The 27,122-nt window shown below is 41.2% G+C and overlaps 1 protein-coding gene across 16 annotated transcripts in view; it reads right to left on the bottom strand.

The window, feature by feature from the left end:
* LOC140187721 (uncharacterized) overlaps positions 1–27,122 on the bottom strand; it is a 241,503-nt gene that overhangs the window by 21,392 nt on the left and 192,989 nt on the right. For all 16 annotated transcript variants that reach the window (XM_072243320.1, XM_072243319.1, XM_072243332.1 and 13 more), the window contains 4 exons: positions 23,673–23,717; positions 17,438–17,458; positions 15,178–15,213; positions 6,888–6,995 (listed from right to left, as the gene is read on the bottom strand). In XM_072243320.1, coding sequence (XP_072099421.1) covers positions 6,888–6,995; positions 15,178–15,213; positions 17,438–17,458; positions 23,673–23,717 — 210 coding nt within the window. The remainder of the gene's footprint in view (positions 1–6,887; positions 6,996–15,177; positions 15,214–17,437; positions 17,459–23,672; positions 23,718–27,122) is intronic.

The raw sequence follows: 27,122 nt of genomic DNA, 5'->3' as shown, positions 1-27,122 counted from the left end.
TCAAAGATGTGATAACAGCACATTTGGAAAGCGGTGAGATCATCGGACAAAGTCAACATGGATTTGTGAAGGGAAAATCATGTCTGACGAATCTCATAGAATTTTTTGAGGATTTAACTAGTAGAGTGGATAGGGGAGAACCAGTGGATGTGGTATATTTGGATTTTCAAAAGGCTTTTGACAAGGTCCCACACAGGAGATTAGTGTGCAAACTTAAAGCACATGGTATTGGGGGTAAGGTATTGATGTGGATGGAGAATTGGTTAGCAGACAGGAAGCAAAGAATGGGAATAATCGGGACCTTTTCAGAATGGCAGGCGGTGACTAGTGGGGTACCGCAAGGCTCAGTGCTGGGACCCCAGTTGTTTACAATATATATTAATGACTTGGATGAGGGAATTAAATGCAGCATCTCCAAGTTTGCGGATGACACGAAGCTGGGTGGCAGTGTTAGCTGTGAGGAGGATGCTAAGAGGATGCAGAGTGACTTGGATAGGTTGGGTGAGTGGGCAAATTCATGGCAGATGCAATTTAATGTGGATAAATGTGAAGTTATCCACTTTGGTAGCAAAAATAGGAAAACAGATTATTATCTGAATGGTGGCCGATTAGGAAAAGGGGAGGTGCAACGAGACCTGGGTGTCATTATACACCAGACGTTGAAAGTGGGCATGCAGGTACAGCAGGCGGTGAAAAAGGCGAATGGTATGCTGGCATTTATAGCGAGAGGATTCGAGTACAGGAGCAGGGAGGTACTACTGCAGTTGTACAAGGCCTTGGTGAGACCACACCTGGAGTATTCTGTGCAGTTTTGGTCCCCTAATCTGAGGAAAGACATCCTTGCCATAGAGGGAGTACAAAGAAGGTTCACCAGATTGATTCCTGGGATGGCAGGACTTTCATATGAAGAAAGACTGGATGAACTGGGCTTGTACTCGTTGGAATTTAGAAGATTGAGGGGGGATCTGATTGAAACGTATAAAATCATAAAGGGATTGGACAGGCTAGATGCAGGAAGATTGTTCCCGATGTTGGGGAAGTCCAGAACAAGGGGTCACAGTTTGAGGATAAAGGGGAAGCCTTTTAGGACCGAGATTAGGAAAAACTTCTTCATTCAGAGAGTGGTGAATCTGTGGAATTCTCTGCCACAGGAAGCAGTTGAGGCCAGTACATTGGCTATATTTAAGAGGGAGTTAGATATGGCCCTTGTGGCTACGGGGATCAGGGGGTATGGAGGGAAGGCTGGGGCGGGGTTCTGAGTTGGATGATCAGCCATGATCATAGCAAATGGCGGTGCAGGCTCAAAGGGCCGAATGGCCTACTCCTGCACCTATTTTCTATGTTTCTATTGCTTGGGTCAGGCAATTAGCAAAATCTATTTAAATTGCTCATTTTTTGAAAGATAGTTACAAATGACAGCAATTTTAAAATCATATTGGCAGTTTTAAGACAATTTGATGTTTGAGCGAAGACACAGATATAAATCCAATCAAATGCCTTGTAAAGCTATTTGAAACACTCTCAGAGTGAATGTTTAAACTTTTAATTATATTTAGGCTGTTCATATAAACTGTACTTTTGAGAAAAATAGATTCATCCAAAACATGACTTCAAGGGCAAATAATCAAAAATTGTTGGGGCTTTTTATGCTGAATTACTGCATTTGGATGGTTTACATGAACTTAGCAGTGACAATAACACTTTAAGATTTTCTCTACAGACACACAGACCTTGTTGATGTTTATCATACATGCAAGGAGGTCGTAGGAAAAGTGATGCATTGGTATTATTTTGGAAGCACGTTTACAACAGCAACATCACAAGATATTGTATATAGCAATAATTCAGTTATACTCTCATGTGCTCATTCTTTGAAAGTAATGGGCACTGAAAACTAATAGCTGATGAACATATCATAAACCTAATCAATCGTGTCTACATCTACAATAATCTTAAGCCTCCCTGATACCTTTTAATGAATCATCAAACATTCATGCTGTCTCTTTTGGCCATTGACAGAAGATTATATCACTTTCATAAGTTTGGCACTTTTCCTGATCCCACATAGTTGTAAATACAGAATATATGAGTAGTCAGGCTCTGGTGCAACTTGTACACCATGTCTTTGGCCCCTCAGCTTTACACCAGCAATGACTGATGCCTGTGATACCACCTCACCCATTTAAAAAGTGTTGTCATTCTACATGGAAAAGATTTCTTTCCTTTTATTTCTACAAATATTAATGTTTTAATTAACTTACCAATTAAATGTTTGTAAACTTTTAAAAAATTGTGGATTAATATATGATTTTGAATTTATTTTCTATTACTTTTAATTGTTTCCAATGAGAATCAGTTGCCCAAGAAATGCAGTCAAGCTAATAAGGTGGTATGCTACGCAGCCTCCAGATTCATTGCTTGAAGCCCTGTCATTTCTCATTGCATTGCCTTAAAGGACCTGCAGGGCCACCGAGAAGCAGTCACAGTGACTACAGGAGGTAAGGGAGGGGTTTGTGAGAGTGAGGGAAAAAAGACAGAAGTGGGTCAAACACAATCTGGCACACTACTGTTTCTCAGTTTATTGGTCAAAGCAGCATCATTTTATGCTGCTAGTTCAGTGTCATTGAGTTGTACAGCATAGAAATTGATCCTTCAGCCCACCATATCAATGCCAACTATCCGTGCCTACCGATATTAATCCCCTGTTAATTCCATATGTCTCTGTGCCCCACTTATTCCATGTTCTTGTCCAGATGCCTCTTCAACATACCTAATCCTGCCTCCAACACCTCCTTTGGCATCTCATTTCAGATACTAACCACTCTCTGTGCAAAAATATTATCTCTCAGACCCCCTTTAAGTCTCTTCCCACCCATGTTAAACCTAGTCTTGGACACCCCTGCCATGAGTAACGGACACTGGATATCAATCATATCATGTCATCCCTGAGCCTCATTGCTCCAGGGAAAATACTCTCCTTATCCAACATTTTCTTATGACACCTGTTCTTCAGCCCAGGCAACATCCCTATTCCACATCCTCTCTTGTCTAGTCACATTCTTCCTGTAACGTGGTGACCAGAACTGCAGACAATACTCCAGAAGTGGTCTGACTATTGTTTTATTCAATCCTAACATGACATTCCCAACTATAAGTTACTGATGATGGTAAGCATGCCATATGACTTCTTCATTATCCAGTCAATCTGTGTGGCTACTTTCAGGAAACTACATACTTGTATCCTAATGTCTCCCTCTTCATTAACACTCACCAGGCCCTGCCATACAACGTGCATCTCCTGCCCTAGTTTAGCTTCCGAAAATGCAGCACTTGTCTTGAGCTATATTCTGTCACTACCTTGCTCACTCTCCCGGTTTATCTGCTTTGGTGTCATCTGCAACACGTATTTATTAGTTTTCTCTATGTTGTACATCATTGTGTTTTCAAAACCTACGGTCAAAAAATTATCAAAGCCCTGGATGCTGCTGAATGGGTACTGCAATTTTCCAAAGGAAGTGTGCTGCTTGGGAGCAAGCTTCTGGGAAGAAATCTGACAGTGGTTTTGAGCTGGAGGTGTGGTCAAAGCTGGAGATCAGGATATGTGATGGTGCTGGGGAGACTGAGTGGTGGACTGGATCCTTCACCGGAGGGGACAATAAAAGAACTGGGCATTAGTAAGTCTATGTTGATGAGAATCAAAGGCTAATTGATAATTGGTGGGAAGAGAGAGAGTAATCAGTACGGAATCTGGAAAATAAAAGTTTGGTGTGCAATTTAACTTGGCAAGTTACCAGTTCTCCACTGTGGAATAAAAACAAGGTCTCTATTTGTTACATCCAAAACAATGTGGATTAATTGCTGTGGTAACAATAGTCCTGAAAGATTTCATTTGATGTACATCTGGCACTTACACTGTAAAACACATATAAATGCAACTCAAGCCTGATTGATCGACAGCAATATTAAACAACTGGCAAAATGTTGTTACTGCATTTCACTCCTTAAGACTATTGGTGAAATAAGTAGGTTACTTAATTTTATTTCTAGGCTTACATTTCTTTAAATTGAAATAAAATGATGAAAACATGTATTTGGTGGGGTAAACGAGGGTGGGGTATAAATCACAATTAATACTAACAATTTCTTTTAAACAGGTAGTTGATGGTGTTGGGGAGCGTCATATGTTCCTGTCAAGGGTGAGTTTTTCTGGATAGAAGGTGAGGGTCTGTTTCGATGAGTAATCTTGTGGCAAAGGGTAGGAGTGAAGATTATGTTGGGAAATCTATAAAGTGTCATTAAAAAGCAGGTATTATGCTGAAGGTAAGTACCTCCAAAGTTCCTCCTGCTCTACCAAAGATTTTGGTGATGAGCAGCAAGACACAGAACAGTAAAATCTCCAGAATTGCTTATGCCATAATCCACATTGGAGCTAAGGAGCAATGCAAATCCATCAATTCAATGAGTCTTGCTCTGTTTTAAGGAGGAGAAATCACAAGGAATGGCACAGTTTACAAATGAAAACATACAGGGTATCTGGGTGGCAGTAGGATAATTGATCACAAGGTATAAATTCTCTTCTGAACGTTCAGATTCGGTTATTTATCACATGTACATTGAAGCATGCACAGAAATGTGTCATTTGCATTGACAGTGAACACAACATAAGGCTGTGCTGGGAGCAGCCCGCAAGTGTTGCCACACATTTGAACACCAACATAGCATGCCCACAATGTTCAGCAGAAGAACAGCAACGCAACGAAAGCTGTAAAGCAGACCTCTGTCCTCCCTCCCATCCACGTACCACCCACTCACACAAACAGACAGTCTGTCAACCTGAGAAAAGGCTGCCTCCAGACCTCCAGCTTCCAAAAGACTCGCAGGCATCAGGTCTCCAACTTCCCTGTAGTCTTGCAGACCCAGGGCTTTGGCCATCGGCCCTCGACTTCCGGATTTCCAATTGACCTTCAGGATTTGATCATTGGTATCGACCCCAGGACTCACTGATGACAGAACCCCTAATTCTAAGCCTTGAACACCAGACAACTGGACCTTGGACTCTAGACTTACTGACTTGTGTACCTTGGGGGATATCAGCCCCCACCCCGTGCATCCTGACTGCACAGACCTCCAAGCCAGTGATCCTTTAGGGTATTCACTGACTTGTGGGGAGGCGGGGGGGGGGGGGTGCGGTGGATATGGTGCAGGAGCTCTTATCCTCCCTGGTTTTCATCCTGAGCCCAAACTGGCCTGACACCTGTCCAAGGTCGTCCTATGTCCATGTTGTCGCCAGCCATAGAATATGGGGTGCAGAGCACAGACCTAGACTCCGACCTGACCCCTAGCTCCCCATGTCCCTGCTCCTAAATCCTAACGTGACCCCTAACTCCCCTCTCTGCCCCTAAAACCATCCCTATGGACCTAAATGACAACTAAGTCTGAGCCACGACGTCAACGGAGGCTGCAGCTTCGTGCCATCTTGACTGAAATGGAGCCCACATCTAGCTGCTGAAAAAGTTAACTCAGCTGTCTGTTTTGCAAAATATGTATTTTTTAGATGCTTTCCATTCTGAGTCCAGTGGAGAAAATGCTTTCTCCTGATGTATTGAAATTTTTGACTTAGGAGGTACAACATAGCACTTCTCATTGCTCAAGAAAGAGAGCATGACATAATAATAGGAGATGATAATAATAACAAGCAAATAGGGAAATAGTTTCCCTACCAAACTGATTCCACAACTTATGGACTCACTTTCAATGACTCTACTATACCTATTGCTTACTTATTTAGTACTGTTGTTTTGTTCTTTTTTCTCTTTTCTATTTGCACAGCTTGTTGTCTTTTACACTTTATTATGTGCATTTTTTCATTATTCTATTCTGTTTCTTTGTATTTAATTTAAATACTCGCAAGAAAATGAGTCTCAGGGTTGTATGTGGTGACATAAAAGTACTTTGATAGTACTTGATAGTACTTTGATACTCTGTCCACCAGAGAAAGCAGGATCTCCCAGTGGCCACACATTTTAATTCCACATCCCATTCCCATTCTGACATGTCTATTGACGGCCTCCTCTACTGTAAAGATGAAGCCACACTCAGGTTGGAGGAACAACACCTTATATTCCGTCTGGGTAGCCTCCAACCTGATGGCATGAACATTGACTTCTCTAACTTCCGCTAATGCCACGCCTCCCCCTCGTACCCCATCTGTTATTTATTTTTATACACACATTCTTTCTCTCACTCTCCTTTTTCTCCCTCTGTCCCTCTGACTATACCCCTTGCCCATCCTCTGGTTCCCCCCCGCCCCGTCTTTCTCCCCGGACCTCCTGTCCCATGATCCTCTCGTATCCCTTTTGCCAATCACCTGTCCAGCTCTTGGCTCCATCCCTCCCCCTCCTGTCTTCTCCTATCATTTTTGGATCTCCCCCTCCCCCTCTCACTTTCAAATCTCTTACTAACTCTTCCTTCAGTTAGTCCTGACGAAGGGTCTCAGCCTGAAACGTCGACTGTACCTCTTCCTAGAGATGCTGCCTGGCCTGCTGCATTCACCAGCAACTTTGATGTGTGTTGCTTTGATAGTAATATTTACTTTGACTTTAAAATCGATATTACCAATACTGATTTCTTGGATTTTTCTGCTTGCATCTTGGGCCTATTTTAACAGACAGGAATATCCCACATTATCATAAACAGAGGTGGCTGACTTTTCATTTGAGACATCATAGATGAACTTTAATGTACATATGAAATGTAATTCAACCTCGGCCATATCCTTCAAAATTTCCGCTATCAATTATTTCCCCTTTAGTTTGAGGAATCAAACATGATGGATTACTGAAAATCTAATGGGAAAAAAAGCTGCCTTTCTCATGATAGGACATTACCCAATCCGAGGCCAGGTTGCACACCGACTCCACCTTCGGGTTTAACTCCGACTCCACCTCCAGGCTGGACACCAAGGCCAGCACCCGGCTGGACACCCAGGCCACCATCTACAATACAATCATAGGAACATATACTTTAATATATCTATTTAATTCTTTGGGAAAAAAATTGAAATTAGGTATTTTGACCAATGTTCTTCGACAACAACTAATCCAGATATTAATGACAACATGGTCAAACAATTCTCTATAATTCTTCCATATGGCAAGGAATTATAGATGCTTCTTTAGAGATGCCAACTTTAATTTAAGAGTAACATGAAACACAGTCTGACTGTTCACATGGATATAAAATATTTCATGGTAATAAAAAAAAGTTCTGAAGATCCCTGCTACAGGACGTCTATCTCAAAGTGTGAGTTAAGTGTGACGGCATTAGTGAATAAAATAGATTAAATGGTATTAATCTGTTTTATGTTCTGAAGCGGATTATCTACATCTAAATTCATTATTTTGGAAACTGATCTCTACCAACTGTTAATTCGAAAAGAAATGCGAATTTTTAATAGAGGTTCAATCCCTATTTATTAAAACTTATGATTTTTTTCATAACTAGTTACAGGACGTTTTGGTATTAATATAATATAATGTTTAAAACAATTATCAAATCATATCTCATTAAGGGAAAATGTTTGCCACATGCAATTATTATACTTCATATAGCTTCTTTAACTTGGAGATAGCTTATTCAAAACCATAATAATTATTTGCTGATACTGTAAGGTTCTAAATTTATAATTGAAAGATATAACTCTATTATAGTAATAATAGAAAATCAGTATGCATTGAAACTATCAATGTCAGGCCTGCATAAGCAGGCACCTCCCAGACTCTATCCAGCTAACAGGAATCGCCTGCTACGCATTTCCAACTTATCACCTGCAGCCTATTTAAACCCAGATCTCATCCACAGTCCTTGTTCACCCATTGAACCAGCCAGCCTCAACCAGTTGCTCCTAGCCTTCGGGTACCTTGTTGCCAGTTGTGCTTAGTATCTGTTCTTCCTTGTTTTCTGGTCCTCTCATGGGTGTTCATTTTGCAGTTTATTATTAAAGTTATTGTTGACCGCTGAATCTCTCCACTGCTCTGCGTTGGAGTCAAGCCTCCTCTACATTTCTTGACAGCCTGACAGAATGAGTGATTGACTCAGCAGAGTTTGCTTGCCTGAGGAAAATTGTCCTTTGACATGAACACACGATCACGAAGTAGCAGGAATCCATTGGCCATCTGCTTGCCATTCTCAGTCAACTTTTCATCTCAATACAGCAACACCGTGCCAATCAGCCTTCTCCCTTGGAGCCCCAGATTATAGTGACTGAATGCTTTGACAGATCCCCAACATGATGTCACAATTTCCTGTCCCAGTGTGTCTTACACTATGAGCTCTAGACATCTCTGTATGTTACGGACAGAGCCAAGATCACCTTTGTCATTTATCACTTGACTGGGAGAGCTCTGACCTGGGCCGCCACTAACTGGGACAGTAAAACCACCATTTGCAACGAATATGGGGAATTCAATGCTGAGATGTGCTGGGTTTTCAATCCTCTGGGAAGTGGAAGGGGGCAGCAGATTAGATAATTCACCTGTGTCATGCTCAGTACTGGATTACACTGTTTTAATCAAGACCCTTGCGGTGGAGTGAAGCTGAAATGAGGAAGCAATGCTGGCCCATTACCATCACGGCCTCTCGCAGCACTTGAAAGACATGCTGTCTACCTGGCAGATGACCACCGATCTCGAAAGCTTCATCCCTCTGGCCCTCCAAAATGACAATTGTCTAATGAAATGACCTTCCATATCATTAGCCAGAACCATAGTTCTGTTCCCAGAACCAGTTCAGGCTGCAGGACCCACACAGTTCGGGAGAGCTCCCTAAAACTCCCCCCCCCCCATCTCCCAAGAGCGCGATTGTCGGCGAGGAAGCAACTTGTGCACCTACTGTGGATCTGTTGATCACCCACATATTGAATGCCTGCTGCATCCGGGACAATGGCGCCACCAGGTGGAGACGAGGAGTCTTCTACCTGATAAGCTCCATCCAGCCACTCATTCCAGCACCGTAGCCCAACTCACTGTCTCCTCCACACTGTGACAGCACTACACACACAGAAGCCTCTGGTGGATTCCGGTGCAGCAGGCAACATTCTGACCCAGGCTCTGTGTGCACAGCTTGCCTCCCCCATCCCCTCCATCCCTCGCCATCCCCCACTCCTTCTGCATCATGGCCATTGACACAGATGTCCCTTAGGGTTTGTTATGGTCAGAGCGTGCACTTGGCTCGTGCACATCAGAACCGGATAGCACCACGAGTCTCTTCGATTCCTCCTTATCGACTCACCCAGCTCTCCTCTCATCATGTGTTACCCCTACCTCTCCAATCACGACCCCCACTTCATCTGGTCATCTGGATGACTGCCGAGCTGGGAGGTCATCTGCCGGACCACCTGCCTGCTACCTCAGCTGACCGCACCCCATAACTCTGTGGAGACAGAGAAAACTCTCAACATTACCAGACTCCCACAAAAATACCACACCTTAGCCATCACCTTCAGTAAAACGGAACCTACCACCTCACAGAACCTATTGTACAATCTACCTCCTCCTGGCCACCACTCTTCACTGAGATCACCTGTTCTCCCTATCCCCTCCTGAGACCCAAGTTATGAGTAACTACATTGCTGAATCATTACAACATGAATTCATTCAACCATCCCGATCCTTGGGCAGTGCAGTATTCTACTTTTTCCAAAAAGAGTAACAGGGGTCTTTGTCCCTGCACTGACTACCATGGACACAATAAAATTACCATCAAGAACCACTACCCTCTCTCCTTGATCAATAGTGCATTCAAAATGCTCCCCAGGGCCCAGATCTTCTCCAGACTAGATCTACAGAGCAAGTACAGCCTGATTTGCCTCTGCCGGGGGATGAGTGAAGGAGTGTTCATAACACTCACTGGCCACCATGAATACTTGGTGATGCCTTTCAAACTTCCCAACAGTCCAGCCGTTTTACATGGCTTCATCAACGAGATCCTCTGAGACATTCTACACAGGTATGTGTTTGTCTATCTTGATAAGATCCCCAACTTCTCCAAGGGCCCCCAAGACAATATCTGTCACGTCCGGCTGTTCTTCGGCTGTTCCTTGAAAACCATCTGTACTGCAAGTTCCACAGCCCAGTTATTTCCTTGCTGGGTTACATCCTTTTGTCCCAAAGTGTAGCCAGAGAAAGTGTGTGGTGTTGTTGAATGGTCCTGACTGTGCTCCCTCAAACAGCTGCAGAGCTTCTTGGGCTTCTCCAAATTTTACTGCTGTTTCATCAGGAACTACAGACAAATCACTGCTCCTTGTCAAACTCTGCATAAATGGCAATTGTTCTATCCCTTGGCAGCTTACTTGACTTATCTATTAGCACCAATGGATTTTTTTTTGCTATGATATTTATTTAAGTAGATCATCCGGGTTTGTCATTGATTAATTTTTTATTGCCTGTTGTGATAATTCTACAAAATGTTGGTACTTTTTAAGATTTTAAAGATGCTAAGCTCTGCAAGATGTTGTGGGCCAGGGATAGGTACTGACAGGCTTTGACAATTTCAGAGCATCCACATAAATCAGTCGAATCCCTGCTGATGTGGACTCAGGTGCATTCTTTCTGAGCTAATGCATTATTCGGAGATTGAGCTGGGACATACAGATCAAAGCAAATAGTTAGAAGAGGGAGGATGACAATGCTCTCTGCTACAGGCTGTACCTACACAGAATGGTCAGAGAGAAATTCTGATTTGTACCACAGTCTGTGAAATGTCTGCCTTTCATTAAATGACATTTCACTGAATCTGCTGCTTTCCCTGCACATTCTAACTGTAGGAAAGGCAGGGATTTGCAAAGGCTGTCTCAACAATAATCCACGAGCTGATATTCATGAGGATCCTTTTAAGCCAAAGAAAGAAGCAACCATCCTCAAATGCAGCAGAAGGAATGTCAAAGAGAATGGAATGTATTTCATTTTGTTTTGCCAGATAGCAAGAAGCCCAGAAGGGATCAAGAAAGCAGACTTTTTCACAAGAACTGCAGAATTTTCCATGATGTACAGAATTTAGGCACATATTATATACATATTTATATATAAGTATATATGTTTGTACATACTATATACACGTGTGTATACACACACACACACACACACACACACACACATATATATATATATATATATATATATATCACCCTCAACATTTTGGCTCCCGTCAGATTTACAAACAGAGTCTCTGCTCCACATTGACAAATACAGTACTGTGCAAATGTCTTAGGCACCCTAACTATATATATTTGTCTAAGACGTTTGCACAGTACTGTGCAATTGAAAGTGATTCCAGCTTCTTCGTGTCTAGTTCATCTGTGAACACCAATATTTCAGCATGAGGATCAAAATATGAGCTCAAGTTACAAACTTTCAATTTCACCCCCTTCTTGTTCTATAACTGGGCCACATTCTTAGACTGTTCCGAGGTATTGAGGGTAGCTTTGCTGGTTCCAAGGTGACTGATAAGGACCATATGGAACCTGTAGGCTCTCCCACAGATGCCAATGAAGAGGGAAATGAGCAGCTTGGGTGATGAAGTTACTTATGCTACTTATTCAGAGCATTTGTGAATATTCATTTAAATTTAGATTACAACAGAAGGAAAGTAGCATGCGAAGGGACTTAATTGTATTTGGGAAGTAGCTAGTTGTGGATGGAATAACTGTTGGTAAGGTCACCAATTAATAATCATCTCTGATCGCTCTTGAGAAGGTGGTGGGGAACACTTTCTTTAACCTTTATAGGCACAAATTTGGAGCTTCACTCCAGTCATGTCGGTGCATTGGATGGAGGGGGACTTACTTTCCCATGAGCTTGCTAACCTTGTGATTACGCTGATGGTCAGGAATGTTTAGGGAATGGATTGAATGTCCTGAATGACATCCTGCATCTTGAATATTATTGGAGCTACACACAAGTAGCGAGAATTCAAATACAATTCATTTTAATTTTACATATGACAGAAACTCTCTGAAAAGTTAGGAGGTGAGTTATTTATCCTGGTCTGAACCAACAATTAGTTAACTCTGTAAATAGTATGACTTTTCAGTCAGGCTTAACATAGGTTTAAGTTTTCCAGCATGAAATTCAGAGAGTGTTTTATTCAGAATAGACATGAATGTGACGGTAAATTTGGGTAAAATAAAATGCCTTCAAGCAGTTGGAGGTGATTTTTGGCATCCTTACACCTTTGCAGAATCAATTCAAATTCTAACTTGACGCTTTACTTGCAGAAAGCCCAGCATTCCGAGATTTTATGACTCCATGTGGGGTCCAGAGGTTGCACTTCCTTTCTTAGATGAACCAGATTTATTTTCCAACAAGTGAACCATTCACAACATGTTTGCTGAAATATCTAAAAGAGTGCCAGGATGGCGTGTTGCCCTGCAGGTGCCAGGGCTCAGGTTGCCTTGGAATAGCTGCAGAACACTCTCTAGGGAGAAGGTGAGCAGCTCGAGGTTGTGGTGCACATTGGCATTAATGACATAGAGTAGGTAGAAAGGGGGGAGAGGTCCTGTGAAGAGAGTATAGGGAGTTAGGAAAGCGGCTGAATAGCAGGACCTCCAAGTTAGTAGGTAGTCTCTGGATTACTCCTGATGCAACGTGCTAGTCAGGGCAGCAATAAGATGACGGTACAGATGAATGTATGGTTCCGGAAATGGTGCAGGCGGCAGGGTTTCAGGTTCTTGAGTCATTGGAACCTCTATCGGGGCAGGGTAACCTGTACAAGACGGACCGGTTGCATCTAAACTGGAAGGGAACCAATATCTTGGCTGGGAAGTTTGCTGGTTCTGGTCTGGAGGGTTTAAACTCATTTGGCAAAGGGGTGGGAATCAGAGCACCAGGTCAGAAAGTGGAGGGATGGAGAGGAAGGTAAGGGCCAGTAAAAACAGACAGGAGCAAAGTAATAGATATGATAGGATGGAAAGTAGCTATGCAGGATTGATAGGGTGGCAGAGAAGACATAGGGTATGCTTGCCTTTATTAGTTGAGACATTGAGTTCAAAGGTCATATGTTGCCGCTTCATTATGTCTTGTCCATACTGCACCAACTGCTGCCACTGGGCTATAAACGTGCAGGAGCAATGTGTGGTTAAGTGCCTTGCTCAAGGACACAACACGCTGCCTCAGCTGAGGCTCGAACTCGCGACCTTCAGGTCACTAGTCCAACGCCTTAACCACTTGGCCATGCACCAGCACTCTAGTTAGGCTGTATTTGGGATATTGCACACATTTCTAGTCACCCCATTATAGGAAGCATGTTGATGCTTTGGAAAAGGTGCAGAAAATATTTAACAGAATGTTGCCTGGATTAGTGGGAATGCGCTATACTGTACAACGAGAGGTTCTTTTCTCTGGAGCGGAGGAAACTGAGGGGAGATCTGATTGAGATTTATAAGATTATGAGGAGCACAGAGGCAAAGAGAGTAGACAGACAGAATCTTTTCCCCTGAGTTAAGGTAATACAGGAGGAGATGTGAGAGGTAAGGTTTTTACAGAGTGGTGGGTGCCTGGAATGCGGTGACAGAGGCATTGACAGAAGAAAATAGAGGGATTTGGACATTGTGCAGGCATAAGGGTAGTTCAGTCAGCCATTTGATTATTAATTTATTTCGTTCAGCACAACATTGTGCACTGAAGGGCAAGTTTCTGTGCTGTACTGTTCTATGTTCTAACTTATTCTGTTCAAATACAGGACAATCTGCCAGCTGAAAGTAGAAAGAACTAAAGCTGGAAGTGAAATTCTTGAACCTAGACTTCAGTATTTACTTATGAGGATATTGTGACTTACGACAGCCCATGCATACTTAATATGAAAACTAAAAACAAAATTAAAACAAGAAGATGAAAACAGTATTTTGAGTGGAAATACCTTCAAGGAAAGGTTGTATATGTCTGAATCAAAAATACATCAATGCAATGTTCTCAAAGAACATGTTCGTTTGTTTAAGCACTGAAATCATACTCCTTTTCAAATCGGAGCAAGAGCTGAAAGAAAGCATGTATGCAATTTCCTTGTGAACGATAAAGCTGCACACAGGCTGCAAGGTGATAATGTAGCATGTCACATATCCCCATCCAAATGTGACTGTCTCCCCGATCCATGGACGACAGCCCATTTAGGTACCGATGGAAAAGAGAATAGATGATGGGAATACTTCATATGTTCAGCAGAAAAATCGAAGTGAAAAATTAATAATATACCATTATTCAATAACACAAAGGATTCTGCAGATGCTGGAAATCCAGGGTACCATTATTAAATACTCCATTTTTGACATAGTAGAACAAATCATTATTACATCATACAAGATAATAATGGTTTAAAATTATGGTTGATAGTCATTGCTACTTTGCATTAAATTGTACTTCTTTGTAATTCCCATGTGTACATTCTTACAATTACACATGTATTTTATCTGTTACACATGCATCATTTTTCCCATAAAAATACTATATATTATATGAAACAATTTCATTTGTCATTGAATTTCTAAAGCCTTTCTTTTCTCATCACATCCGTTATTATTACATTGATAAGTATACATAACTCTTGATATCCTTCTTTAATAATAGTTAGGAAAATTATTAATCACGTTATTGTAATTTTGGAATTACATATTTAATATTTAAATATTACATATTACATATTTAATTCCCTTTCTATTCTGAGTAAATAAAGTTACATTTATTGAGTAAGAAACCTGTTGTTAAACAGGTACATCTTAAGCTGCAGCTCTAGACAGTCAACATATTAAAAAATGTTAAAATTATTTGATTTCATTATAAGGTACACAATGACAGTGAGAAAAATAATTACTTATCCATGTATGAAGAAAAATAAGTACATTAATGAGATGGAACTATTAGATTCAATAGTGATATAGATATTTAAAAAGCTCAATTAATTTTAAGATCTTGATAGATTTGGTTTGTTACTCACCTCTTCTAAGTGTAATACTTACACAGATTTTATGCCATATGAACAATTTTATAACAACTTAGAGATTTAGTTCAGCATTTGTAATACAGGAAAACTTTCACGTCTTTAAATGCACCGATCTGTGTTTTCCTCAGAAATGGATGTTGCTGGTACAAAGCAGTGAATGATCACTTTGTTATATATAGAATAACTCACCTCCATATTTAGCTGCTTTAGCGGCTGCATAACCAGCTGCAATGAGAGGATTGACAAGTTACGACATCAAAAATATTGAACAAGATAGAACAAAGTAGAATATTACAAAATGCAATTATGCAGAATACTTTGTAAAATATTTCAACTGTTGAATCTCTAAGGAATGGATCAAAAACAAAAAAATGAATAACATAATATAAATACACAAGTATAAATAAACCTCAACTACCACAATAAATATTTATTTCCAGAAGAAGGTGGACTGGTATATAGGGTGAATACTTTAACAACTTTTCCACTAAATATACAACTGATCCCTATAATAACCTTTATAGTTAAAGAACCACCACAAAATTTAGGTGGCTTTAATAATGATTTAGGCAGGCAATAGGAGGTTATCCTATCAATTGCCTTTTTTCCAGGTTGTGAACCTGAAATATTACTTGATATTTAGCACCTCTGGTTCTTTTATAAAGACAGAATTTACTGTAATGTGAAAACTATGAACAATTTCATGATGACCAACAACATTGTATTTTAACTAGAAAAAATATTTATAAAAAATTATGATCCGTGCAAACAAATCCAATCTAATAAATCACAGCTTAATTTTTGCAATGTTTTGGATACATATTTTTGTATTTTCCAGTGATTCTAATCATTTTCAGAAAATTTGTTAAAATGTTATAGAAACAAAATCAAGACATGAATTTGCAAACTTGTTGTAAGCTTTATGTTAGATGTTGTTTTGTAATTTGACAGCTACGAAATAAGTTCAAAAGGCTACAAAAATGAAATTAACAAAAATTTCCATATAAAGCCATAGAAATCTAAATCTTGAACACTAGAGTCTCTGGTCATTGCAGTGGAACAGTATCATCCCACAGACTTCAGTCATTCCTGGTCTCATGTCTATACCTTTTCTTAATCCCTGGGATGTAGATACAAAATTGGCAGTGTGGGCTGCAGACATTTGCTTGCGAGGCAACAACAACAAGACTGAATCTAACTCATCTTTATAAAATACAGAGACATTAATGATCTGTTTGATGGACCTTGGTAAGATGGACAATAAAAGAACTTACTAACAGACTTTAGAATCCAGTTTTGCTATTAATTCTAAGACAATTAATCCTGAAGTTTATTGACTACTTTTGTCTGATAGAAGTTTAGAACATAGAACATAGAACATAGAATAGTTCAGCACATTACTGGCCCCTCAGCCCACAATGTTGTGCCGTCTCTCACACCGAAGTGGACTGAAAGTGCCTAAAAGTTGTTGCAAGGTTTGCTAAGGCCTTTAAACGTATAAGGAGCGTAGATGCATGGTGGATAAGTAATTGGATAATTTATTTGTAAACCAAATTCTAATCACACTAGAGCAGTTGGGAAATTAAATAAATCTGGGGGTAAAATGATCATCCCAGTACTTTGTTGTTGCAAAATCCATCTGATTCACTAATGTTCTTCAAGATTAGGGAGGAAATTTTACAATTCTCAGTGCTTCACCCAGTTGGAACTCCAGACCAACCAAAATGGTTGACTATAGAAAAAAGCACAGTCGACGTTTCAGGCCAAAATGTTGACTGTGCTTTTTTCCATAGATGCTGCTTGGCCTGCTGAGTTCCTCCAGCATTTGGTGTGTGTTGCTCGGATTTCCAGCATCTGCATATTTTCTCTTGTTTGTTAAATGGTTGACTCTTTGGTTCAAGCCCAATAATGGATACACAATAATTGGTGTTCAGAAATGATGTGAATAAATTTCTTGGCCATAATATTTCCTAAAATCCAAACCATGCTCTCTTCTCTCTGGTGCTATTGGGAATGAGGTACAGGAGCCTTAGGTGCAACACCATCAGGCTCAGGAACAGTTATTACGCTTCGACCATAAGGCTCTTGGATCAGTGTGGATAACTTCACTCACCTCACTGAACTGATTCCACAATCTCTGGACTCACTTCTCAACCCATGTACTCACTTTCAAGGACTCTGCAACTCATGTTATATATATTAATTATTTGGTTATTTATTTTTCTATTTGCACAGTTTCCCTTCTTTTTGCACATTAGTTGTTTGTCAAACTTTGTGTGTAGTTTTTCACTTATTCTATTATCTACTGTGAATGCCTGAAAAAAAATGAATCCCGAGGTAGTACGTGGTGACATAAATGTACTTTGATAATAAATTTACTTTGAACTTTTAAAATGGTCATAATATCAATAGCACAATGTTGCATTAAAACAAGAAGAAATAAATGTACCTGGTAAATCTTCTAGAACACCTGTATAGCAATATATAAAGGAGACATCAGTATACCAAGTTACTCCAGTTAATTAGCATCCATTGAAAGTAGGAATGGGAGGCCATTCATCCCTTTAAACCCTCCTGCTCTACCACCGAATTCGATCATGGTTGATCATCCAAATTCAATACCCCTTTCCTGTTTTCTCCCAATATACATTGATCTATTAGCCATTTGTAATATATATATATATATATATATACATATATTATTGAATATCTTTAATAATTTGACATTGTCTGTCTTCTGCAGCAGAGGATTCCACAGGTTCACAGCTCTTTGGCTGAAGAAATTCCTTATCTCCATCATAAATGGTCTACCCCACATCCTTATGCTGTAGTCCCCCACTATAAGAAATATCTTTCCTGCATCTCACCTATTTGGATGCACTGAAACTTCTGGGTATGTGCATTACATTTCCGAGCAAGTACATATGGATGAGTCTCATGATGTATTGACACAGCAGTTACCAATCTCTCCTCAAGCAGCTTTGCTTGGTTATAGTAGAGGTAAAACCAGATTCATGCATCTCCTGTTTACCTGCAGCTCTCTCCGGTGTAGGAATGCACAGGGGATGTGCAAACTCCCAGAAGTTAAAAAAATTAAATATTTGGACTGTGGATGAACAAGAATTACTGACATCTGAACAAGTAGGTCCACAAAGTACCCAAGTTTAAATGTAAGCTGGTTCAATTGCAAATGTCTTCCTAAACTGCCTTGCATAGTACAATGTAGATAATAGTGTTCTGTGAAATGAAAATTAGAAAGGTTATCGACCTGAAATGATACTGCTTTTCTCTTCACAAAAGAGAAAAATTATCATCTGCAGCTGCGGGACTTTGGTTTTGGACTGGGTAGTTAATTTAATATTTTATGCATGGAGCTTTACTTTTAATATTTCCAGCATTCAGCAAGCTAATGGGACAATGAGCTTATGTGATGCCCTGAAAAATATTATCAGTGAACATCTATACAAATGCTGATTGAAACAGAAATTGGTAAGAACATTTGAAGATGGAAAATGAAGCATTATGTGAGGACACAATGATGAAAACGTCTATTATTGAAATGAAATGTTCCTTGATTCCTTTTTACTGTCGTTGTCAGAAAACCAAGGCAATTCCAGAGGTTTTGAATTAATATCCTGAAATTTCACTTAAGATATTCCATTTTTCCCCTAATTGTTTTTGTTTTCTTGGGGTATTTATTCAAAATGAGGTTAATTAAGGTATGTCACTTTTCCTGCTTTATAAAAGAAACCAAATACTTTGGATAGAAGGAGGAAGAGGAATAACAGACACAAAAATTTACACAACTGTCAGATAAAACTTCTAAGGATATACTTTCATCAAATAATAAACAGGGACCACCCCTGGTTGCAGCGTCAGGCTGTGTTTCATAACTCAGAAATCAATATGTCGACTGTGTTCTTGTGCTGAATCACAGGAAGACTGAGCATAGCAGGCAGGAATCAGGGCAACGGTCTGCGCCTTATGCAGCACTGACTGTAGGTGGCGCTCTCTGTGCTTAAAGCATTGCCATAGGTAGCCACAGTGCAGCAGATATGAAGGCAGAGGACTAGCAAGAATGAAATCTAGGCTTCACTTCCAGCTCTGCAAGAGGTTGAAAATGGGCTCTTTTGGCACCTAAAACCTACTTTTTCTCTTTTGCAGTTTTTGTGAAGCGTCCTCCTCCTGAAATGTTAACTGTTTCTATTTCTATACTGTTGTGCTGTCTGGTTTGCTTTTTATTTCAGAATTCTTTGTTTCTGTTTCATATATTAACAACTATTAGTTTAAAAAAATATCTGCTGTAGTCTGCCCATTGTGTAGAACTCAGCTGCGTTCTCTGGGACAGAATGTGTGTGTGAATGTGCCCTCTGGTGAGACAGTCCCCAGCCTTGCTACACTACACATGCCATCCAGAAAAGGAAGGAACAATATATAGTATACATATTACCTACAGATTATACTAGAGGCAGAACTATAGTGGGGTGAGGGTAGAAAGTAGAAACGCAGTGCTGTCAATCCATCATCCTGGGGTGACTGAGCGTATAGTTTCCAGAATGCAGTCCTCCAGGGACTGGAAAAGTGTACTGTTCACATTGAGTGAGGAACTCATCAGATTAATTTACAATGTAAATTTGGAAATATTAGCTATTTGGATTTGTTTTAGCTTGTAATTCGACTGATACTTATGTGCGCAAGTATTCATTTAAATTAAAGAGCTGGACGATCCTGAAGATGATTTGTAAGAGAATTAACAGTTGATAAAATTCCATTGTTGAACTCCCTCTAGTGACTGAGTGACTACAGTAGGACAAAGGAAGCCAGGGTAGCACAGTTGATGTCCTTTTGCCATCCCTCTGTCGCTTGCTGTCCAGATCCTTAATAACATCTTTCCTCTTCCTCCTCCTCCAGTTAAATGTGTCAAACAATGGTTGACCCCTTCATATGACAGGCTATGCCAGAGGCAGCTGATGATAAATCTCCACTCCTCTCTAGAGAGCAGATAAAGAATCCCATCTTAAGCATCCCTAAGGCATTTTCTTCTGGCTGGTTTCCCCGATATAAGAAGCTCCCAATTACACCTGCCAGAGCATGGATAGGAGGCAGAATGAGGGTGTAAATATTATCCTCAAGATTCACCTCTCCATATGGAATTGTTGGTGAAATATGACAGCTTGGAACTAAAAAAAGTCATGCAAACTCCTTAGATACCTCACAATGACCTCAAGAAATGACTCCCAATAGCAAATTCTTTTATAATTCAATAATTACTCTGTATACTAAAGATCTGTTCATGACGCATGAATTCTGCCCATCACTTCTAAATTTGCATGCCTATTGAGGCTGATTGACTCCTTCCTGGTAATGAGATATAGATCGCTGTTGCCATCTGATCTGGTTGCTAGGAAGTATCCATGGCTTCTGCAGGTAGGGTAACCCAGGCAAAAATAAGAGGCCATAACATGTTGATATTTGTCACCTCTAACTTCAACCTCTTGATACATTGTTCTTTAGAGAACCGAAGAAGACAGAAAATTCCTCTGCATGTTTGTGAAGTAGATTTCATTCTTCTCTTAAATGCCTACCCAGCCTCTGATGTGCACATTGAATCTTCAGCTCATTCAGCTGTGATCCTTCCATGCCTTTCTTACTGGGATCCACAGGCTTTCAAAGCTATCTAGACCCACACTGATTAGAGGATTGAATATAGCGGTAAGGGAGCAGTGCCGCAGAATAGCTATTACGTACATGTTAACTCAGGGTTTATAAACTACTCTTTTCCAATTAATGAAAATACCAGGCTAGTTTCAAAGTAACTTATGACTGCTGTATGTCGTGCTTATAACCATGGCAATCTAGTCAGAGCAACAAACATAAGTTTTCATTCCATCTGGTGATATCTGTGGTGAAGCTGTTGTAAGTTGCAGCTCTCTCGGACGAGGCATCTGTGGAAAACCTGCTTCACAATGGGCAGTTGACTGAAAAATTCTATAGATGCTTTCAGCTGAATCCTGAGTTTCCCTGAAAGCTATGATTAGTTTAATGATCACCAGCAAGGTGTGTCCACCAGATTAGTGGACATTATGTCTCATTCAGGGAAGTCACCAACCATTTATCACCACCCATCATAATATCCTCAACCTCCTGGCTCCCAAAACTGGACTCCATCCACAGGGCACACCCTCCCTAAAATACATCTGGGCCAAATATGGCTGCATGGGGTGAAGTCAGTACCGATTTCCTGCTGATATTTTCACTATCATCCAATTTCTTTTGGATTACACAGTTTCCTATATTAGCAAATCTTATCTTCAATAAGCGATTCAACTCTTGACATGCTGAAGCCTTTCCATTGCCTACAGCACAAGTCTGGAGCATGAGAGGATAGTCACATCCTTGGTTGGATGCAGCTACAAGAACTCTCAACAACCTCAAGGTCATCCATAACAAAGCAGTTGACTTGGCTGCCAGTCCATCAACCATCCTAAACAGTCATTTCCTATACCTCCAGTTTACAGATGCCATCTTCTAAATCCACAATTTCCACTTACAGTCAGCAGGCACATGGAAACAGCACCACTTGCAAGTTGGCCTCCAAGTTTCACGATTGCCTAATGTTGTCTAGCTATTAGGCTTTAATCTCAGAACTCTTTCCCCAGGGGCACAGTGGAAGTAATCACACAAAAAGGACTGCAGCAGTCTAAAAAGATCCCTCAGTATTATCTTCTTCTGGGCAAACACACTCATTTTGTCATTGATGTCAGGTTCCAAAAATGAAATAGAAAAACAATTAGAAAAACATTTTTTCTATTTCTGTAGGAAGAGGAGCAGTCGACGTTTCAGGCCGAGACCCTTCGTCAGGACTAACTGAAGGAAGAGTGAGTAAGGGATTTGAAAGTGGGAGGGGGAGGGGGAGATCCAAAATGATAGGAGAAGACAGGAGGGGGAGGGATGGAGCCAAGAGCTGGACAGGTGATTGGCAAAAGGGATACGAGAGGATCATGGGACAGGAGGTCCGGGAAGAAAGACGGGGGGGGGGACCCAGAGGATGGGCAAGAGGTATATTCAGAGGGACAGAGGGAGAAAAAGGAGAGTGAGAGAAAGAATGTGTGCATAAAAATGAGTAACAGATGGGGTATGAGGGGGAGGTGGGGCCTAGCGGAAGTTAGAGAAGTCAATGTTCATGCCATCAGGTTGGAGGCTACCCAGACGGAATATAAGGTGTTGTTCCTCCAACCTGAGTGTGGCTTCATCTTTACAGTAGAGGAGACCGTGGATAGACATGTCAGAATGGGAATGGGATGTGGAATTAAAATGTGTGGCCACTGGGAGATCCTGCTTTCTCGGGCGGACAGAGCGTAGATGTTCAGCAAAGCGGTCTCCCAGTCTGCGTCGGGTCTCGCCAATATATAAAAGGCCACATCGGGAGCACCGGACGCAGTATATCACCCCAGTCGACTCACAGGTGAAGTGTTGCCTCACCTGGAAGGACTGTTTGGGGCCCTGAATGGTGGTAAGGGAGGAAGTGTAAGGGCATGTGTAGCACTTGTTCCGCTTACACGGATAAGTGCCTTTTATATATTGGCGAGACCGACGCAGACTGGGAGACTGCTTTGCTGAACATCTACGCTCCGTCCGCCAGAGAAAGCAGGATCTCCCAGTGGCCACACATTTTAATTCCACATCCCATTCCCATTCTGACATGTCTATCCACGGCCTCCTCTACTGTAAAGATGAAGCCACACTCAGGTTGGAGGAACAACATCTTATATTCCGTCTGGGTAGCCTCCAACCTGATGGCATGAACATCGACTTCTCTAACTTCCGCTAAGGCCCCACCTCCCCCTTGCACCCCATCTGTTACTCATTTTTATGCACACATTCTTTCTCTCACTCTCCTTTTTCTCCCTCTGTCCCTCTGAATATACCTCTTGCCCATCCTCTGGGTCCCCCCCCACTTGCCTTTCTTCCCGGACCTCCTGTCCCATGATCCTCTCGTATCCCCTTTTGCCTATCACCTGTCCAGCTCTTGGCTCTATCCCTCCCCCTCCTGTCTTCTCCTATCATTTTGGATCTCCCCCTCCCCCTCCAACTTTCAAATCCCTTATTCACTCTTCCTTCAGTTAGTCCTGACGAAGGGTCTCGGCCTGAAACGTCGACTGCACCTCTTCCTACAGATGCTGCTTGGCCTGCTGCGTTCACCAGCAACTTTGATGTGTGTTGCTTGAATTTCCAGCATCTGCAGAATTCCTGTTGTTTTTTTTTCTAATTCTGCTCTGTTGTTGTCAAGATTTTTTTGGCAAGCATTAGAGCTTGGGAAACCCAGGGTAAAATGAAGTTGAAGACATGAATGATTAACATATATAAATTGCCAAACCACATATCTATGGGGATGGCAGATTGCTGCCAGATGTGTTTGACTTCGATCTTGAAGCAAGTAGGTCTACACTGCATTTGTACTCTGCTTTCATGGATTTAATCACTCCAAGTGCTACGAAACATACCTGACCATAAAACCAAACCCTACCCTCAGGATGACATCTCTCTCTGTCTCTTTTTCTTCCCATCTTAAAATTTAATACTTATGTCAGAAGTATAAAGGCCAGCCATTTTTGTTTTGTTAAGGTAGGTTGTAAAGTAGATCCCAATTTACATTTTATGCCTGACATTGGAAATTAACTTACCGGGTACAACTCCTGGTTGAACTCCAGGTACAGCTCCTGGGGCACCTTTGTTGTCAACAGAGAAGAAGCATAATTAAAAACACTCAGTAAAGTAGTGTAATTATCATTGACAGTGTAAATTTCTAATCATTTACTTATTCATATGTGGGATATGAGGATCGTTGACAAGCCAGTATTTAATTTGCATCCTTAAATGCTTCTAAATCATTTTCTTGAACCACTGCAGTTTCTGGTTCAAGATTCCAAAGTCTTGTTTACTAGGAACTTCCAATGTCTTGATCCAGCTCTCCTGAAGGAATGACATAACTTTTCTAAGTTAAATGAATTGAAGGGCATTCAGAAGTAAATGTGCGAGTTGCCCTCATTTCCCTAAACTGTACAATGGTACAGTCTTCTACACAGCGGTGTGCTGGCACAATGGCATCGACGCGGGTGATGCCAACAGGCTCAATAAACTGAGTAGAAAGGCTGGCTCTGTTATAGAGCCAAACTGGACACACTGGAGGCTGTGGTAGAACAAATGACCCTATGGAAAATCCTGGCAATTCTGGACAAGGTTTCTCATCCTCTGCACACCACCTTGGCTGAACAGAGGAGTATTTCTGGTAATAGACTAAAACAAATGTGCTGCTCCAAAGAGCGCTATATGAGGTCATTCTTACCCTTGGCCATTAGGCTCTATAATGAGTCATCCTATAGCTGGGGAAGTGATGACCCCCCCCCCCCCCCGCCCCCGTTAGACTGCTTGAGGTAACTTTCTTAAAAATTCTTTCTTACTTCTCTTCCAATATTTGTATATCTGTGCACTTATAACGTTACTGTAACACTGATTTCCTTCGGGATCAATGAAGTATCTATCTGAAGAGGCCATGGCTTCCACAACAACTGCAGAATAAAAGTAGCTACAATGTTAGCCTCAAGACTCACAGCTCCCGTGACATGTTTTTCATCCTTATTTTTGGTGTCATCCATCTAGAACTTGCACGCGGCTTCCAGGTACTCTTATTTCCGCCCAAATCCCAAAGATATGTGGTTGGCTGAGTTAACTGGCACAATGATTTGTTCGAGATAAGTGGTAGAAGATGGGGAACTTGATGGAATGTAGGGAGAATAGGCTGCCCCAATCAAATTAAAGAGACAGGGCTGGTGAGGGAAGTTGGTAGTTGTTTATATGCCAGCATTCCATGCATATGGTAAGTACATTGAGGCATTGCAGAGGTAAAAACCAAACAGAATGCAGAACCATAGTGTTTCAGTTACAGAGAAAGTGCTGGTAGATAAGTAACAAGCAACAGCCATGGTGAGACGGGCTGAGAGATCTAGAGATCATATTTGTTGTACAAGAGGTCGGTTCAAGAGCTGTATAATAGTGGCACAGGGCTGTTTTTGAGCTTGGTGGTCGATGCTTCTCAATCTTTTGCACCTTCTGCCGGATGAAAAGGGGAAGAAGGGACAATGACCAGTTTGAGAGGGGCAGCTTTCCCAAGTAACAGAGAGTCAATGGAGGGCGGGCTGTTTTTTTCTTGCTAGAAAGGGCTACGTTCACAACTCTCTACAATTTCTTGCGATCCTGGGCAGAGCAATTGCCATACTAAGCTGTGATGCATCTGAATAGTATGCTTTCTAAAGGTGCATCAGTAAAAATTGGGGACTTGCTGAATTTCTTTAGTCTTCTGAGGAAATGGAGGCACTGGCAAGTTTTCTTGACCACAGTGTCTACATGACTGAATCAGGAATGTCATGTTGGTGATATTTACACCTAGGAACTTCAAACCCTTAGACGTCTGCACAGCAGCATCACATGATACAGACAGGATTATGTATTCTGCCCTGCTTCCTGAAGTCAATGGCCAGCTCTTTTGTTTTGCGGACACTGAATGACAGATTGTCGTTTTGACACCATGTTACTTGGGAGTTCTTGTGCTGGATTCCCTAAAGGTTAATTTGTAGGTTAAGTCAGATGTGAGGAAGGCAAATGTGATGTTAGCATTCACTTCGATAGGATATAAAAGCAAGGATATAATGTTGAGGCTTTATAAAGCACTGGCGAGGCCTTACTTGGAGTATCGTGAGCAGTTTTGGGCCCCTTATCTAAGATAGGATGTGCTGATTTTGGAGATGGTTGAAAGGAAGTTCACAAAAAAATTCTCTTTTTTGTGTCACAAAAATAGTTCTGGGATTGAAAGGCTTATCATATGAGGAGCATTTGAAAGCTCTGGGTCTATACTCAGAAGAATGAGGGGGGGAACTCATTGAAACCTATTGAATGTTGAAAGGCCTTGATAGAGTGGATGTGGAGAAGATACTTCGAATGGTGGAGGAGTCTAAGACCAGAGGACAGCCTCAGAACAGAGGGACATACATATATGAGGAATTTCTTTAGTCAGAGAGGGCTGAACCTGTGAAATTTGTTGCCACAGACAGCTGTGGAGGTCATGTCAATGTGTATATTTAAGGCAGGGATTGATAGATTTGATTAGTCGGGGCATGAAGGGATACGGGGAGAAGGCAAGAAACTGGGACTGAAATGGAAATGGATCTAACATAATCAAATGGTGGAGCAGACTCGATGGGCCAATGGACCTAATTCTGCTCTTATACCTTATGGTCAAATAGTCTCTTCATCTCCTTCCTGTGTTCAACCTCATTGTTACTTGAAACCCAGCCCACTACATTGATATCATCTGCCAAGTTTTAAATGGAATCAGAGTAGAATCTGGTCACATGGAACTTTGGAGTAAAAGCAAAGAAAGGGGCTGAAGACACAACCTAGTGTTGGGCGTTGATGTTGGTATTGATCTGAGAACATTTATTAATTGTAACAATGGCTGGTTGTGTGTGTGTGTGCCCGTAACTCCTGGTGGAGTTGTCGGGGCGCAGTCATGACAAGCTTTAGTATGCTCATTGTACGGCGTGTCTTGGGCATCTGAAACCTGGCGAAGCCCATCTCTCTCCAGGTTTTTTTTTTACGAGGTGGAGTTGTTAGCTTGACACTCAACCCAGGCACGGTTGGAGAACATGCAAGGGAGCTGGCCGGATTCGAACTCGGGGCCTCTTGCCCCGTAGTCCAGTGCTGATGCCACTACGCCACCAGCCATTGTAACAATTGTAACAATGGCTGGTTATCAAACATTAAACATCAATGGGAAGAAATTGGATAGTACAAGAATCTTAATGCATGGTTAAATGACATCAACTAGACCAGGAGCAGAAAGAACAGAAAGGTAGTGAACAAATCTGGGACCTGGCGGACTTATTCTGAGCTTTCCTGATTCCTGCCACATCCTGAAGATTTACTTTAGTGAACACAGAATTATGATAATGCAGTGCACTGATCACATTGTGGTGATTCAAAAATTAGACCAAGCTGGAAATATAGAAACAAGTGGTAAGAGTTTCTCTAGATATTTTTAAAAAGAAAGTATTTAACGAAGTGAATGTTGGTCAAAT

The sequence above is a fragment of the Mobula birostris genome, chromosome 25 (assembly GCF_030028105.1).
Source record: "Mobula birostris isolate sMobBir1 chromosome 25, sMobBir1.hap1, whole genome shotgun sequence".
NCBI lineage: Eukaryota > Metazoa > Chordata > Chondrichthyes > Myliobatiformes > Myliobatidae > Mobula > Mobula birostris.
Note: the sequence above shows the minus strand (reverse complement) of the source record. Positions and strands in the feature narration are given on the sequence as shown.